At 36.6% G+C, this 16952-nt stretch overlaps 1 protein-coding gene across 1 annotated transcript in view; it reads right to left on the reverse strand.

Annotated features, from left to right (window-relative positions):
• Positions 1-16952, reverse strand: part of SYNE1 (spectrin repeat containing nuclear envelope protein 1) — a 246712-nt gene that overhangs the window by 160645 nt on the left and 69115 nt on the right. Inside the window, exons 44-55 of the mRNA XM_088142170.1 lie at positions 15683-16039; positions 12882-13018; positions 11516-11693; positions 9898-10080; positions 9104-9247; positions 8097-8252; positions 6697-6861; positions 3388-3560; positions 2510-2663; positions 1492-1635; positions 958-1122; positions 99-416 (exon numbers count right to left, since the gene is read on the reverse strand). Coding sequence (XP_087998296.1) covers positions 99-416; positions 958-1122; positions 1492-1635; positions 2510-2663; positions 3388-3560; positions 6697-6861; positions 8097-8252; positions 9104-9247; positions 9898-10080; positions 11516-11693; positions 12882-13018; positions 15683-16039 — 2274 coding nt within the window. The remainder of the gene's footprint in view (positions 1-98; positions 417-957; positions 1123-1491; positions 1636-2509; positions 2664-3387; positions 3561-6696; positions 6862-8096; positions 8253-9103; positions 9248-9897; positions 10081-11515; positions 11694-12881; positions 13019-15682; positions 16040-16952) is intronic.

The raw sequence follows: 16952 nt of genomic DNA on the forward strand, positions 1-16952 counted from the left end.
TGAAATAAATGCTCAGCTTTCAGTTGTATGAGTTATCAGTAACTACGATAAAGAGAAGGAAAGGAACAGTGGTGCTCATGATCATATAGTTTCATCACCTTCATCTGCTGAAGCTGGATTTCCTTTGTGGCTCGGTCAGATTGCCGGGTAGTCCTGATATTAACTTTGTCCTCCAGAGTTTTGAGCCATTGATCCATCTTCAGAAATTTATTCTCCATCAGCTTCAGTCTGCTTAAACTAGTATTTAGCTGTATCCTAATTTCAGAAAGCTTGTGTTGGTAGACTGTCCAATCTTGACGGATGGACTCCAATACTCTTTCTTCCAACTGGGGTGTACCCCATGGGATTACTTCTTCCCTAGCATGGAGTGTTGCATTCAGCAATGCTTGTCCTTCAGCACAATGTACCTGTAATTCCTGAAATGCAAAATTATTGCATATAACACTTTCTAAACCAGATGTTTGTATTAGATTGCTTAAGGTATAACTGTTTCTGCAACCCTGACAAAAATGTATGGTTGTTTTAATCTGTTCACTCATTAAAGAAGTCTAAAGTACTCCTTCCAAATTATTTTCAAAGCCTGCATAGCCCTATAAAGTATCAGGATTTTGCATAATATGCCCAATTAATGCACTTTAGTATTTTTTATTTGCAAGGTCAAATGGTTGATATTGCCTATCAGTTTGGAAACAAAATAAATTCACTCAAAATAAGATAGTGATTTTTGGATGCTCTAGACAAGTTTAAAACATTAAAAGACAGCCTAACAAAGACTGACAAGCTTGCAGGATGTACTGAATATTGCTTTAGCAGTTGATATTGATATTGAAACAACCATCATTGTCTTGACATATCTGAAAAATTCAACCTAACTCCTGCTCCAAGTTGATTGGAGTTTAAAAAAGATAAACTGCAAAATATTTATTTATAGGACAAAACATATTTTTAAAAATCTACCTGGAGTTCTTGGAGTGTTGCTTCATATCTCTCCGTATCACCTTCAAGATGTGATAAACAGCCAAGTTTCTCCTGTTCTTTTTCCAGCCATACTTCAAAAGCCTTCAAATTCCTTTGGTACTCTTGATGCAAGTGAACATATTCTTCAGCTTTAGTTATTGTTTCCTATTATTATCAGAAATATCCCATTATGGTATAAGTCATCAGGCTTTCCTGACACTGACCAAGTACTATATATAATGGTGGGATTTTATTTCTGTACTATTTCTTGTGTGCTTAAATAAATGAGTGATATAGCTAAGAGATTAATATGCCAATCCTAGTGTTTAATTTATCAAGTTGACATGGGAATTAACAAAAATAATGTTTTTAATTAATATAAATGCATTCAAAATACACACATGTGCACATACACACAAATATGCAAATGCTATGAAATATGTGGGCAAAGAAACAAAGGCATTTCTCTACACACCTACTCTAAACAATTATATTCAAGAAGAATATACATAGCATTGTAAAATGTAACAATACCATTATTCTGTCTTTGAGAAACTGGTATCTCTCACGAAGATCTTGAAGTTCAAGCTGAGTGACATAATGCTCAGTCATGTCCGTGCTTTTGACTTCAATAGTTTCCAGCAGTGTACTGTGACTTAATATTTCTTCCTTAAGCAACTGTAAAGAACAAACATCAATTTAACCACCTAAAATAATATGTATTATAAATCACCTACAATCAGGACTTAACTACAGGAAATAAAGGGATTCATTTTGCCAGGGTCAAAAACTCAGGAAGGCTTTGCCTTGCCTACAGTCCTGTTACCATAAAGGAAAAAAATGAGTCTAAACAGTAAATTTATTCCTCTGTATCTGTTATACAAATCTTGGGATATTTCTGGAGCCAATCTGAAGCAAAGTTTGAAAAGAACATTTAACAATCTGAATTGCGAATTACTATACTGACCACGAAGAACTGAGACCCTGTGCACAACAAAACCTGCAAGATTCACAGATCACAAACACGTACTTAACCCTGCAGAATATTGCTTGGGCCATGATTGAGATGGAATTTATGGTGAAGAACCATCCTCTGTTCCTAGACTTCTGCACACCTTATTTTTTGAGTTGTACAGTTAATTTTTTAAACATTTGAATAAAAAAAATCAAACATTTAAAAACTTCCGGCTATCAGTTTTCTTAAATATTGTCATTATTTTATCTGTGAACTGTTGAGGGTTCTTAGGGATTTGTTAAAATAATAATAATAATAATAATAATAATAATAATAATGCTACATTCATTGATTAAACAATAATAAGCACAAAATTTAAGTTCTATTCTGAAGATACACATGTAGTTAGAACACAGATAGAAATTTTTTTTTCAATAGCAGCTGTTTACATTAAAGAAAAAAGCTTTTTCACACAGTTGAAAAATAGACTTTAGTATGCCAAGAGAAAGCAACTCCTCAAAGAAGAATGTAACATTTCTTGTTCTGTCTGAGAATGCTGCTATAATTATTTTTTTTAAGGATAGACTTTCTACAAGCCTTAGATTTGCTGAGTGAAGATTTTTTTTCCCTCAGTTCGGAATACTGTCTTTCTGAGGCATTCATTATTGCTTCCACTTTGTCCATCCAACTAGTAAACTGTTGAACATCATCTTGGTAGCTTGTCCACTTGGAGAGAGCTCCTTCAAGCTGGCTGAAATGTTAAAATTAATACATATAGTTATATCTGTATCAGAATAATTTAATAACCTAGTTCCAAATACTTAAATATTTTAAACATATAGTATCAACAAATGGTGCTATTTGTTTTATATATACTAAGAACATGTTGTACATTATATATTAGAGATGTACAAGGCATTCATAAGAAGTACTCCACCTTAGAGTACTATTAAAGCAACTCTGCTATTTGCAAGGCTGTTGGTGTTACTTTGAAAACTGTCCTGGCTGTCTCTATGTGTGAGTACGAGCCCAGCTACTTCACTTCACTGACAGCCCCAAGTGTTTGGTCCTTTAGTGAAAAAGCAAAAACTGGATTTCAGGGAGATATCTAAGGGAATTATCCATCACAACAAGGAGAAATGTATACTTGATCTCTGATCAAGAGCAACTGATTGTGGATACGTGTTGTTTGACAACATTTGAATTAGTATTCTTTTGATAAAGGGGAAAGGAAAAAGATTCTAGAACAGCTACCGCTTCTCATGATCGTTTGATGGGATTTTAATATTATATTATTTTTCAACATAGGCTGGCAAATAATTTTGATTTTGTGGATCCCTGAGAGGGCCTTGGAGGACCCCCAGGGGTCCTAGGACCACACTTAAAAAACACAGATATAGACTATTTCCTGTTTGTTATGCTGAGGATATAATTGTACATTTTATAAATTCTTTCATACCCATATCGTGTTTTACCTTTTGCAGTGGATACAAGTAGACAAGAGGGAAGCCCAGGTGTCCTTAAGAGTTTTCAACTGTTGTTCAATCGCAGGTGCTCCTTCTACTGATGTATTTTGCAAAACAGATTCTCCTCTTGTCACCACCATTTTCACTTGAATTTCTTTCTCTTGCTTCAATGAAAGGAGTGCCTGAAAAGCAAACAGACCCTGTTTCTATTCTTATTGTGATCCTATACCCCTTTTCTGAATATCAGCTAATATACTGTTCAATCAATAAAAATAAAATTTAATTTTAAAAATTAATTTATTTTTTAAAAACTAATGTAATTTTTTAAAAACTAATGTAATTTTTTAATTAAAAAAATAAAAAAAGAGAGCCAGTTTGGTTTAGTGATTAAGGCACCAGACTAGAAAACAGGAGAATGTGAGTTCTAGTCCCACTTTAGAGATAAAAGCCAGCTGGGTGACTTTGGGCCAGACACTCTCTCAGCCCAACCCACCTCACAGGGTTGTTGTTGTGGGGAAAACAGGAGGAAAAAGGATTATTAGATAAGTTCGCCACCTTGAATTATTTATAAAAATAATAAAGGTGGGATAAAAAAATATATTACTTAAAAAAAAGTGTCCGAAGTAGCCAATTTTCCTTTTTTCCTCTGAAAAACTATGTTCCAAAGAAGTGAGCAGATAAAGTGGAAATGAGTTCAAATATCTCCTCACTTTCCTCAGTCCTCACTCTCTTCTAAGGGCTTTTCAAACAGCTTCTCATTTTAGAAAATGCTGGGGAAAATGCTACTAGAGCAAACATTTTGAATGGAGTCATACCAAAGATGAAAAAAATTAAGCAGTTCCCCCTTTGTGGTTCTTAATCTTTCCAAATCAGCTTTTCAAGAGGAAAAAATATTGCTGAGGTTCAGTTATTATATGTTCATATAAAACATAGTTTGGCTAATATTTAGTCTGCATATGTCTCACTCATCGATCTGTAGACTGCACTCTTAGTAGCCTTTAACAAAACTGTAGTTTTCAGAAAGAATATTTATACAGTTTTCTGGAAATAAAGCAGTCTTATATCTGTTGTGCTCACTGATACCTGGGTGTTTCAGCACTTATGAAAGGATACTGAGACTCCTGTACACAGCAGTATTTTTTTTCAATTAAAAGTGCACTCCGATGTCTTGCATAGGTAGTGGTGGTGGTGTGTGTGTGTGTGTTTTTAAAACTTTGGTAGCTGTAACCACATGAGAAACCACATTAATCAGTATAAAATATTAACCACTATAAAGCACTCTGAGATTTTAATTTGGGAAGCAGAACCCAAATGTGTTAAATAAATAAATAAATAAAATAATCAAAACTTCAGAAAGTACAGACCTGGTACATATTACTGAGAACTGATTGACTGAGGACAGGGATGTAGCCCTGCTGGAGATTTACCCTTTGGGAATCAGGTTCTTTAGCAGCTAGAGCCCCAAGGCTGGAGGTGGGACGGCAACCATTTAGAGACACTATTGCTTTGGCCAGGTGTAAGCCCCTAAGGTAACCAGGCACAATTTAGGGATGATGCTTGTATGTCATCCACCCTGTTTCCCAGCCATGCTCTTTCCTGAGCTCATCAGTCTTATTGTGGGGCTGTTAGTAATGTCTCTGTCATGGAAAGTTCATATATTAAATGCAAGGTGTGAAGAGAGGACTCTTTGGAAAAGAACCTGATGCTGGGAAAGATGGAAGGCAAAAGGAGAAGGGGACGGCAGAGGATGACATGGTTAGATAGCATCACCAAAGCAATGAACAGGAAATTGAGCAAACTCTGGGACGCAGTGAAGGACAGGAAGGCCTGGCGTGATATGGTTCATGGGGTCATGAAGAGTCGGACATGACTTAATGACTGAACAACAACAGTTACATGCTATATGCTTGCTGTTCTTTCTCTTTTACGCAGAGGAAATCATTTAGTGCACCTGTAGCAAAGATCTTCAAAAGGAGAGTGGTCTTGCATGTGGGGTCTGGGACAAAGCAGTATGTTGGAAGTGATTCAGAATAAATGTATATGAACCATCCTGGCTCTTCCACCAAGCTGCCTTGCTGAGAATGGAAGTGGATCTACATTACTAACAGAAGAATCCAGGCAATCCTCCTCTTTTTAGAAAAGATTTGTGTTGATATGCATGATTCACACCTAGCTAAACAATGCCGGAGAGACCAACTTAAAGCAAAGGCTGAGTGTAGAATTTCTTATAGTATTTTGAATGCTATTCCCTTTCAGTGGAGTAAGTGTATAGCCCAAACATCAAGGTTAAAGGACTAGCTGTTTGCAAAAGATTCCCTCCAGGATGGAGATATAAATTTCAGCACGGGATGCTCAGCATGATTTATTTGTTAAGCTGTATCAAAGAATGTTGGCATAATTACAGTATATTGTAGGCTCTAATAAAACTATTCCTGAGTCATTGCTTTCCTGAGATCCACATTCAACCAATGCCTTCAGTATATCTGTATAGAAGGTACAGAGGGATATCAGTTCTGGAACATCTCTATATTTGTGGAGAATTTCAGGTTGAAGGTCTAATCCATTATTTGCTGAGCTGTAAACTATGTAAGTCTCCTAGAATCCAATTTATTTACCTACCACTGTCTTGGTGCTCTTGGGATTCTTTTAGTGAAATCTGCTTTGATGGCAGACTTAGATCACATGATAATACAGCTAGTGGGAAGAAATGCAACAGCAGCAAGGAAGATCTTATAGGTCTTGAGCTATAGCAACTATGGCAATCAACTGTCGATGGGATGAAATTATTTACATACAGTAATATATTTGTTGCTATTGCATGGTTTAGTTTTTAGGCAGTTCTGTGTAAATGTACAAGTCTCAAAAATGAGGCTTGTGTCAGAAGTGTCTCTTATGCAAACAAGCAAACAGTTTATTGAATAAATCTTCAACTATTTCAGCTATGACTTGGGGGGCTTCTTGCAGCCCAAGAGCCATGCGGTTCTGGGGCTGCTTGCCACCCTGCAAGGCAGGGTGTAGGGTAGCCAAAAGAGCATAGACGTAGGGGGAGATAGGCAGGTGGGGGAATTGAAGTGCCCCTGTGGTCCTAAGGGTGGGCAGGCTGCCAGGCACCCAAATTTTGATCACATGACCATGGGGGTGCTACAACATCTGTAACTTTGGGCACAGGTCATAAGTCCCTTTGTTCAGCCCTGCTGTAACTTTGAACAGTCGCTGAATGAATGGTCATAAGTTGAGGACTACCTGTAAACCAATGAGTAAAAATATTTAGAATGGAACTCCTGATCTGTAGGATTCTTTGCCATCTCATTTGCTTACCTCGAGCTTTGCCATTCTATTGTCAAGGGCGTTTTTGTCTGCTGTGGGATGGCAATAAGATTCAAGCATCTGAATTGTATCTGCCATCCAGTCCTGAAGCTCTTTCAGTCCATGAGAGAATTGTTGGTGCTCTGCTACTATTCTGTCCATTCTGGAGACCTTTTCCTTAAATTCATACAGATGTTAACATTACCAACCATTCAGATAATCTATCATTTCACTAGAGTTGAAAAAAAAAATCAGAAAGGGAAATCTCAGAACACTAAGTTCAGGATGAGTCAATGGGCAAAATTTTAACTGCCCAAATTTTCCTTCCTTGTGTTCCTTTAGGATTCACATATCACTTACTACTCTGAATCCAGAACTGAAATTTGCTTGGAACTATGGTACAAGTTTGGTATATCTTATCAATATGGCTGTGTGATTCTTTGGATTCAAGGGCAAAAAGATGTTTGGAAGTACTACAGGCTGTTCTTGTAGCACCTGTCTGCAACTTCTTACACCAAACACATATTTTGGGAGGACTGCAATGCAGCTGTGGGGAGCAGAGGTGTGATGCTGGGAAAAAAATGGTGCTTATTAATGCTTTAATAAGCTGCAAACAGGTGCTATGTAAGTGCCCCTGAATTTTTTTGGTCTTCAAATCCAAAGTGCTGCACAGCCCGAATAATTAATGTGCATATACCATGTTTGACATAATGGAAAGAAATGCATTTTTAAAATCCTTGTTGCAATTATAACCATCACATGTGACAAGAAGTTATGGTTCTCAGTACAAATAATATAATATAAATATTTTTTATGGAACTTTATCGTTCTCAGTACAAATAATATAATATAAATATTTTTTAAAGATACTTACACACTGGATGCCCTTGCTAATTATGTAGTATGCAAATTTTATTTAATCTGACATGCATTATTTATATATCAACAGAATGGCACTCTGGTGACCTACCAAGATCTCTATTCTATAACCATTTGGGAGAGCACGCATTAAATGAGCACTGCATTCTTCTTTCTTCTGCTGGTTAGGCCTTGGATTTATCAATTTAAAAGTCCACAATATTTCCTTCTCATAAAATGATACACAACCTGTCTATCCTGTTTCTTAATATAATGTTTCTCTTACTTGCTCTAGGGCTGAATGGCCACTCATTCCACAAATGTAGAGGAACAATCCTGTAGCAATAAAATACTGGTTTGCTAAATCTTTCTCTAACACCTCACGTCCCCCGTCATGGGTATATAACTATTTTTAACAATCCTGCCTTTAACCACACTGCTTTTAAAACACAGATAGAAAGCTTTTCATAAACAGATACACAGCATTTCAGAAGGCAAGCTTCTATTTTTCACTAGATTTGCTGCATAAAAGCACATTGAGATAGGAGCATTACCTTTGTTAGATTGCTCAGAGCAAGATATAAAGATGATAGCTGAGACACTCTGTGCACAAAGTTTTTGCTGGCAGCTTGTTCTTCCCAAAGCTGCTGAGCTTTTTCTTTTAGCCTGTTGAGCTGAGGCTCATTACATTTTATTTCCTCAAGGACAGACTGCAAAGCATAAGCACGTTTCTGTTAAGTACGAATGTAAAAAAAAGCAAGCCACAAAGAAATCAAGCAGCAAGGAAGGTAGACGGGTAGTCATCAGCAAAGTTCTGTTGAAGGACTTGGACATGCTAAGCCTTTCCTGATGATCAGTTTGATGTGTGACAAATGTGTAATTATTTCTTCTGAAGGGAGATTAACATAACTTTCCTCCAGACAGTGCTTCAGTTTCAAGCAGCTTTTTAGCAATCTAATCACAGTGTTTGTTAATGAAAAGTACAATAAAATGGCCATGACATAAATAAATAAATTAAGGTTACAAATGTTGTGCGAAGCCTGGATTGTTGTTATTGATCAATGTTTTCTCTCTCCCGCACGTGCTATTTTGGGTTCCATGTTTAACATTGTGATTATAAAGTCAAAAACTTTATAAATAAATGAGTCAGCTGCAGATACATCCATGACTTTTGAAATTTTTGTTTCTCAAAGTGCTAAACGTGGATAAGGCCACCTTCTTTCTCCATGATATTGCCTGGACCTTTTGTGAACATTTTGCTTTGCGAAGAGTAGGGGATTTATTTTATTTTATTTTTTTGCACTATCCAATTAAATATACCCTTGCAGTAATAAAGCACACAGCAGTACTGTATTGAACAGTCTGCTATTCAAAAAGATTTGGACTTTGAAACGGGATTTGCCAGATTCTCCCACAACAGATAAAATGGTCATTGGCCATGCTTTCAACTGATCATCTGAATCAGCCTATGTAGAAGATAAGGACCTAAAACATGACCTAAAGAAATATTATGGCCCAAAACATGCTTAAATAAACAGAATGGAGCATATCTTAATATTACCTGTAGTTTCTGATGCTCTCTCCTTTTAGTGGGGAGGTCATGCAGATTATTATTACTCCCTTGCACCATTTCTTTGGTTTTATTTAACCAATCTTGAAGAGGTTCAGCACTTGTTTCGAAGTCTTTCATCTGGACCTTTAAATTCTAGGAAAACATCAAGATGGGGGGCATTCATTATTAGCCTATAATTCTGAATACAGTATTCTCACTGTAAGGTTCAGTGTCCAGAGGTGCTATCAGATCCAACGTTGTCATGGATGGGATGCTCAGGTTACAGATGACATATTCCTTTGCTTAGGCAGAAGAACCAATATTCCCTACTGACTGGCTTGATAATGCCCAAACTATTGAATCAGAATATACATAAGACTACCTTTAAAGTTCATTCAGAATCTCTAGTTAATTAAAAGATAAATTGGCTGGCCAGACATATGGAATGTATCTTCCCAATATTAACTGGCTATATTGTCTCCCAGCCCATTCCAAACATAATCCAAACAGTGGTTATTAATCTGTAAAACACAATAAAGGAATTTGAGTACCTATCTATAAGGATAGTTTTATATTTCAGGAAACTGTCTGGCTTTAATAAGCATTCTCAGAGATTCTTCTCTGTATTTTCTGAAATGTATTTATGTTAAAAGTGCTCAACATCAAAATGGCTTTAAAAACCTTATAAAAGCAATATAATGTCCATCAATTAGGTTTAATATAGAATTAAGCACAAGTACATTTAGAATGAAAAGTCAAAAAGCTGTTTTAATTGATAATTTCTTTTGTAATTGATCTCATACCTCTAAAGCTGTTTCCTTCTGGTGCAGAGTGGAAATAAATTTCTTCCAGTCCTCTTTAGCTGCAACAATTTTGGTCTGAATGGATTTAACTTTTTCTTTAGGTAGTATAGAACTTAACAGTTCTCCTTTGGACACCACTAAATTTAATTTATGTTGACCAGTTTCAGTTTCAGATAAGAATTCCTAAGCCAAAATACACACATAGATAGACTAATGATAAAAGTGGCAAGCAATATGTACAAACACAGCATTTGCTAAACCTAACAAGTAAAAACTTGTAACTTATGCTGTTCATGTACCCTATTACGAGGATGTAGAAAGTTCCTCTCAAACTATTGGAAGCTGAAAGAGGAGATCCTACTCTCCATCTAAAAACATATTTTAATTACCTTTTTAGGTCTTGATGTTCTATTTATATCAATAGAAACCTCCATCCTGCTTAATTCTCTTTATCGCATTCATTAACACATACAAAGAAAATTTGGTTGTATCACTAAGGCAGTGGTTCCCAATCTCTTCTATGCCCCACACACCTAGGAAATGTTTGATTAATGCTTGCACACCCTACAAAAGTAATATCACATTTGAAGATGAAAAAGTCTAATTTCTAATTTTTGAATCACACATTGAACCACATACAATACTGCAGGTGAACAAATTGAACTTAAAAAAAGCATTTAACTCAGTGCATAAAATTGTCACACTCCCTGAAATTCCAAATCCCCTGCACTAAGGCATAATACAGTGATTAAAAATGTTTTGGGCTTGAAGGCCACACTCTTGTCCAGGGAACACTTCAGTGCTGGGTCAGAGTTGGGAGAGGACAGAACACATATACTCCTCCCATTTTGCTCATATGCAAACATAAATAAATACTGGGTTCTCAGTGGTTCTCCAAGTACCTATTCTGTAAGCTGTTAAGAACCCAGCTGCGTTAGGGAAGAAAGCACATAAGGAAAGTTATCCTTGTATACAATCTACACTTGCAGAATCATGATTGTGCAGAATAATACTTAAGGGCAAGGGAGAATCTATGAGTGTTTGTGGTGTGAGTCAGAAGGCTCCACAGAACATAGGAAACTTATATATAACTTAGCTTTTCAAAAATGAATCTCACCAGAGGGTCTCATTCTTCACTCGTTCTTCCTCATGGAGAGAACTGTAAGTTTCCCCACAGGTACAATAGGTTCCCAAACTAAAGTAAATCTTAACTATGAAGTTTAGTAAAAGTAATCCAATTTCATAAGCAATGCATTGAGGCTGGCTTGTTTCTACTAAACATAATTACATTAAAATTACCCATAATTTTTCTGTATTCAGATAACATGACAAGTTGTGTTCCATCTACAATGAAAGCATAATCTTTTGACTTCACAGCTACTTCAAAAAAGAAAACAGGGGAAACAACCATCAATTTACTAGCTCACCCATCTGAATATAGTCATTTTTATTAGAAAATGCTATGGAAAATTAACTTATTGCCAAGGCCCACAGAGTATATAATGGTTTCGGTTTCAGATTCCTTTCATAATGCTGTAACATGGTTCAGATAGAAACATTCCACTAAGTGCATTTTATCAATGCTCTGGAAATGCTGTATCGGATTTGAAGAATTTACCTGTATTTTCTGTATGTTAGCTGCAACATCGTTGACATTTTGAGGCACATCAAAACATTTGGCAGTGGTGATTTTGGAATTGACCAGCCATTGCTGAAAATCTCTGAAGACTGTCCTGAATCTCTGTTGCAAGGCTTGCTCTTTACTTTGGCACCCCTTTGAAGCTTGTAGACAAAGACTTCAGGTACCATGTTAGCCAAATGAAAATGTAGATTAGGGTTATGTTAGAAAGAAAGAAGTGGCTACAACTTTTCACATGATGCACCAATTTCTCAAGTGATTGCCTTTCAAATAAGGGTGATGGATAATGAAAAAGTAATTTCTGATGTGGGCAACAAAATGAAAATACATTCTTTAAAAATTGCTAAATTTTATTTCAAATCTCATGAGATTTTGGTAAGAACACCAATTTCACCAAAAAATTGCAAGTATTAGTGATTTTATTTTATTTTTATTTATATACACACACACACACACACGCAGTCCTGCAGATGCCACATGGGCATATATTTATAGTACCCACAAGCACTATGTTGCTTACCCCTGGTTTATATGGTGGTTCTCAAAAACTTTCACTAACATTGTAATGACCCAGGAAAAAAAGTTGACAACCACTACATTAGGCTTTATCCCAATGATTATGCTGGCCCAGGGATTTTAAGAGTTGAACATGCACTTATCTCAAGGTCATCAGGTTGAGAAAAGGTGATGTATGAAGTTAACATCAGTGTATTTTATGTAACAGAGCTATGTGTACAGCTCTGCTGTAGCCCCCGCCCTTTGGAACATCTTGCCCCCGGAGGTGAGACAGGCCCCCTCACTCCCGACCTTTCAGAGGGATTTGAAGACCTGGCTCTGCCATCTGGCCTGGGGCGGGGAGGGAGGTTGTCAGAAATGGGGTTGGCTAGCCCCCTAGAGGCCTAGTGTGGCTTCCATTGGCCTCTTGGACTTTTTCCTCTTCTTTCCATTTGTGTGGATGTGTCTGTCTTTTATAAATTTTAATTATGTATTTATTGTTTTAAGTTGATATAAACTGCCCAGAGTCCCCCATTGCAGGGAGATGGGCGGGGATAAGTCTATGTATATATATATACAAATATATATATATATATACACAAAATATATATATACAAAATATATACAAAAAATATATATACAAAAAAAAAGTGAGTTCTTCATGAGGTAAATCAGAACAAAAGAATAACCCCTACATTGGCATCTGTTAGCATAAAAAGGGATTCATTTTATTTTGGTGCTTTTGTAATGTTTTAATTTGCTCTGAAACACATTTAAATAGTAATCATAACAAAGCTGCACAATATAGATGTGAATACAGCATAGCCTTCTATAGAAGACGGAAACTTACCTGTTATATTCTTTAAATAACTGGGATACCTTTGCAGAATAGGTACTCAAATCTTTGGAAAACCGACAAAGATCATTTAATTGAGTCTTAATGTCATCATTAATGGACTCTGCCTTCGTTAGGGCATCCAGAGTTTCCTTTAACAAACAAAACCATAGTAAAAAACTATAACATGATTATGTAGCACTAACGGTAAAGTGTTGTCACCATTTTTTATATACAGTTTTTAAAAGTTTGATAGTGTAATGAATTGTAATAATACAGTTATTATGATGAATTAACACTGCACTAGATCTTAGGCAAAAGCCTGAGAAACAGTAATGGGACTGCTCCCTTTAATAAGCCAAGGTCAATTGGTAGAAAAGCATCCCAACTAAACTGTTGTCTCTCACCTGAGAATCTGCTACATTTTGGTCTGGATCAGCAGTTCTTAAAGTGAGGTCCTGAAAGCAGTTCTTTCAGGGAGTCACTGAAGTCAAACACATAATCTGACATGATTGAGGGGAGGTACAGTCAGTCAAACTCATGATCTGACAAGGCAAATTTTACACCAATTTTAGATAAAAGTATTCAGACTGTAGTTTTAAAAGATGCCAAGTCAACCAGGCAGATTTTATTATTTTTTGGTAGACAAAAATTCAAAAATGACACATACAATAAGAAAATGCTTTTTAAACTGCTTTTTAGCAAATAGAGTTCAACAAACCATGGAATCTCATATGGGAATGAACTCATATAGGCTACACTGATTATGTTTCGCTGAAGCAAGTGAATCTGTTTTTATTGCATTTATGCATGTATTCTGGTCAATATTAAGAGGAAAAATTAATACCACACTTTGTTCTGAATACATAAATTCATGAACTGATTAACGAACTAAATGTTCAGCTGATTAATCAGTGGGATCAGGTTTAAACTATGGAGGTAAAGTTATTAGCTAAAGCTGAGAAATAAGCTAGTTATATCTACCTCAATCAACCTTTTCAGCCAAAAGAATCACTTCCAAAGTTAGAATAAAGTCAAACCCTACCCTCGTAAGCATTTTTTAAATGAATAATCATGGAATTTGTTGAATAAAAATAATAAACCACATTTTTTCTTCTACTGCCCAAATTTATACATGATGAACACAATAAGAAATTACGAATGATATTCACAATTTAAAACAATTTTGACATTCTCTTCTTGAAAACCCAGCAACTCTATTAAGGAAGATGTTTTCAGAGAGCATAACTGCAAAACTGCAGCTTCTCAAGGCTTTTTGTGTTGTTCCCACCTCCTTCCTCACCCACTGCCAATTGTTTTTAGGTAAGCTGAAATGAAATTTCATGGTTTTAAAATTGGATAAGTTAGAAAGAAGTAATGGAAAAATTAGCATGAACAAAGATGAGACTAATTCCTGCTTTGACCAGTGTTGTTCCATGTCCTATCCACATGATGCCCCCCATTCTAAAATGAAGGCCTTTCTCTTATGCACCCATGAAATAAGAGAAACAATTACTGAGACAGTGTTTTAAATGGAATGGAAGTTATTTTAATAATCTAAATTGTTTGGAGACTCATGGCATGACCAGCTTCATTTTCCACATTTTATTTTGCCATTAAGGGTTAGTTTGATGCCAAATGATTGCTTTTATAATTTTTCCTGCTAAGAAGAGGAAGATTTCAGTCCAATTCTCATTGGCTGGGTATAATGCTCTCACACTTACTTTAACTACAAAGTGTCACAATAGTGTATAAAAGTCCTATTTTCCCTTGTACTGTAATTTCTTTAGCAGTGTTCAACCTCCCTACAGTAATTTCTTGTCCTTTGATTAAATTCCAAAGCAAAATATCAGGAGGGAGCTTTTCTTATGGGCAGGAAGCAGGGATGCTGTAGAAGTTGGAAAAATAAAGAACACCCATTGCTATCCCACAAAAACCAAGCAATCTAGTAAAATACATTTTAAATTACCCTAAGGCTTAAAAAAAGAAGTATTTTTTTCACCAGACAAGAGACTTCTGCACAGCATTGGTGAAAGCATCTTGGAAAACTGAATTAAATAGGCTTCTATATCCTATTTCTGCTAAAAGGCCCCACTTTTATTTTTTACAAAGAACAATGAAATGCAGCATGAGTACACACAGGAAGCTGAGAAATAATTCCACAACATTAATAACATCCTGCAGTTTTATATATAGCGCAGGCGTCCTGAAACTTTAATCGCTAATGGATACATCTGGAATTTTGAAAATATATTGTGGGTGCACCCTAAGAGATAGAAAGTTATGAAGCACACATTTTTCACAACATGACCAGCCACGTCCTGCAGGATGCTCCTTCCTATCTTGTCTGTTCTCTGGGCAAATGGACACAGTTCCCATCAAAGTGCTGAAATGTAGCAGCCACCCATCATTTTTACTTTCATGGATAGCTTATGAGATCCATTTGGGAAACAGAGGAATTTTTTGGAAATAAAGATGCTGCTGGAAGCTGGCACATTGCTTTGAAATATTCCAGTTTCTGGAGCTAAAATACATACTTAAAAAAAAAAAAAAAGTAAAAAGCTAGGTGGAGCAGGCACAGAGAGGTGTCTGTATGTCACCTCCTCTGGACTCCACCCTGGAGACCCAAAATGCCATGCGTGCCAGTCCAGCAATGTTAAGCTTTCAGCTGAGAGAGCATTTAAAGTTTTTGTTTTGCAATTCTTGTGTTCTATGCTGTTTTTGTGCAAGTGAGGGCTCTCTTCTGGTCTGTAGCAACTTCTCCCTCCTCCCCCACAAAGTGTAGGACTGGCTCAAACAGAAAGAAAGCAGTTTACCTTTTCTCGGTGCCAGCATTCCACAAGCTCTTTGTCTGTGTGCTTACTATCCAGAGGAGTCAGGCCTTCAGACCAGGTTGCAAGCAACGTGCTGAAGTGCTGCAAGGCCTCTTCCAGATGAACAGCCTGCGCTGTGAACTCCTGCTCTGACCACGCCATCTGGCTCTCCAGCTCCTGCAGCCCGTTTCGCGACTGGAAAACACTCTCTTCCCACTGCTTCCAGTCAGACTGGAGGGCCTGCATTTCAGCGTCCATGTCTTTGCACCCTTGAACAGTTGTGTTCTTTTTCACAACAGGAGCCAGCGTCTGGATCCTGTGGAGGCGACCCTCACCAGTCTTCCTGGAATCTATCAGCTCCTGCAATGGAATATCACCATGGTAACTGAAATGGCCGGGATCCACTTCAGCTGAACAAGCGACATGTAGCATTTTTACAGAGCCGTTAAACAGCTCGCTCCACGACCATCGGCAGTTTCACCAAAAGCGTATGCAAGCTGTGCTAAAATGTAAGGGAAAGGTAAAAACAGAAGCACAGGCAGAAACAAAACAAAACAAAGCCACGCATAAACTAGCAACAGTCAATATTTGAAAGACATTTAGAATCCAACAGGAAAAAAGTAACATTCTCTGAAAACACAGAACTGAGTTGGATTTCGTTAAAATAAACAAGGTATCTGGTTGCTCTAGAAGTGTCATCGGCTTGGCTAAACAGTTTTGAGATAGAAGTTCAGAAGAAGGGGGATATAGCAAAAAAGTCTGCCCAGTATTTAGTATCATTTTTAATGAGAAAAAGAACCACTTTCTTATATTAAGCATTTTATATAATGCTTTGTTTTAGGTATTAGATAAAGTGGCAACATTGTTATGTGGCATATAAACTGGATTTGGGGAGAAAAGTTATTTCACAGTTTCTTCTGTATTGCTATATAATTGCCATTTTGATTTACTTCATACTCACTGTTTAGCTAAAGAGGCAGTCCTTATAAACATAACTGAAATAGAAGCTATGTGCTCAGCTGAATGTAAAAAAAATAGGTTGGCTTTAATGGTTGTTTTCCATGGACAAAAGGCTCCTTCCATCTACACAAGACTTTTAATCTAATAGAGGGATCCCACTAGCAAAATAAAGCCTTTTTTTTTTTTTTTTTTTTTGCAAAAGTCCCCTCTTCCCTATGTTCCTGTGCAAAGGATTACTGGGGGAAAGAGAACAAGGCAAAACTCAGTGTCCTTCATTTTGCTGCAGGAAGATGAACTGGGGAACTGGAAGAGC

Source organism: Python bivittatus, unplaced genomic scaffold, assembly GCF_059951505.1.
Source record: "Python bivittatus isolate LINGU-HERP-01145 unplaced genomic scaffold, Pbiv_v1 ctg000020_np1212, whole genome shotgun sequence".
Taxonomy (NCBI): Eukaryota; Metazoa; Chordata; class Lepidosauria; order Squamata; family Pythonidae; genus Python; species Python bivittatus.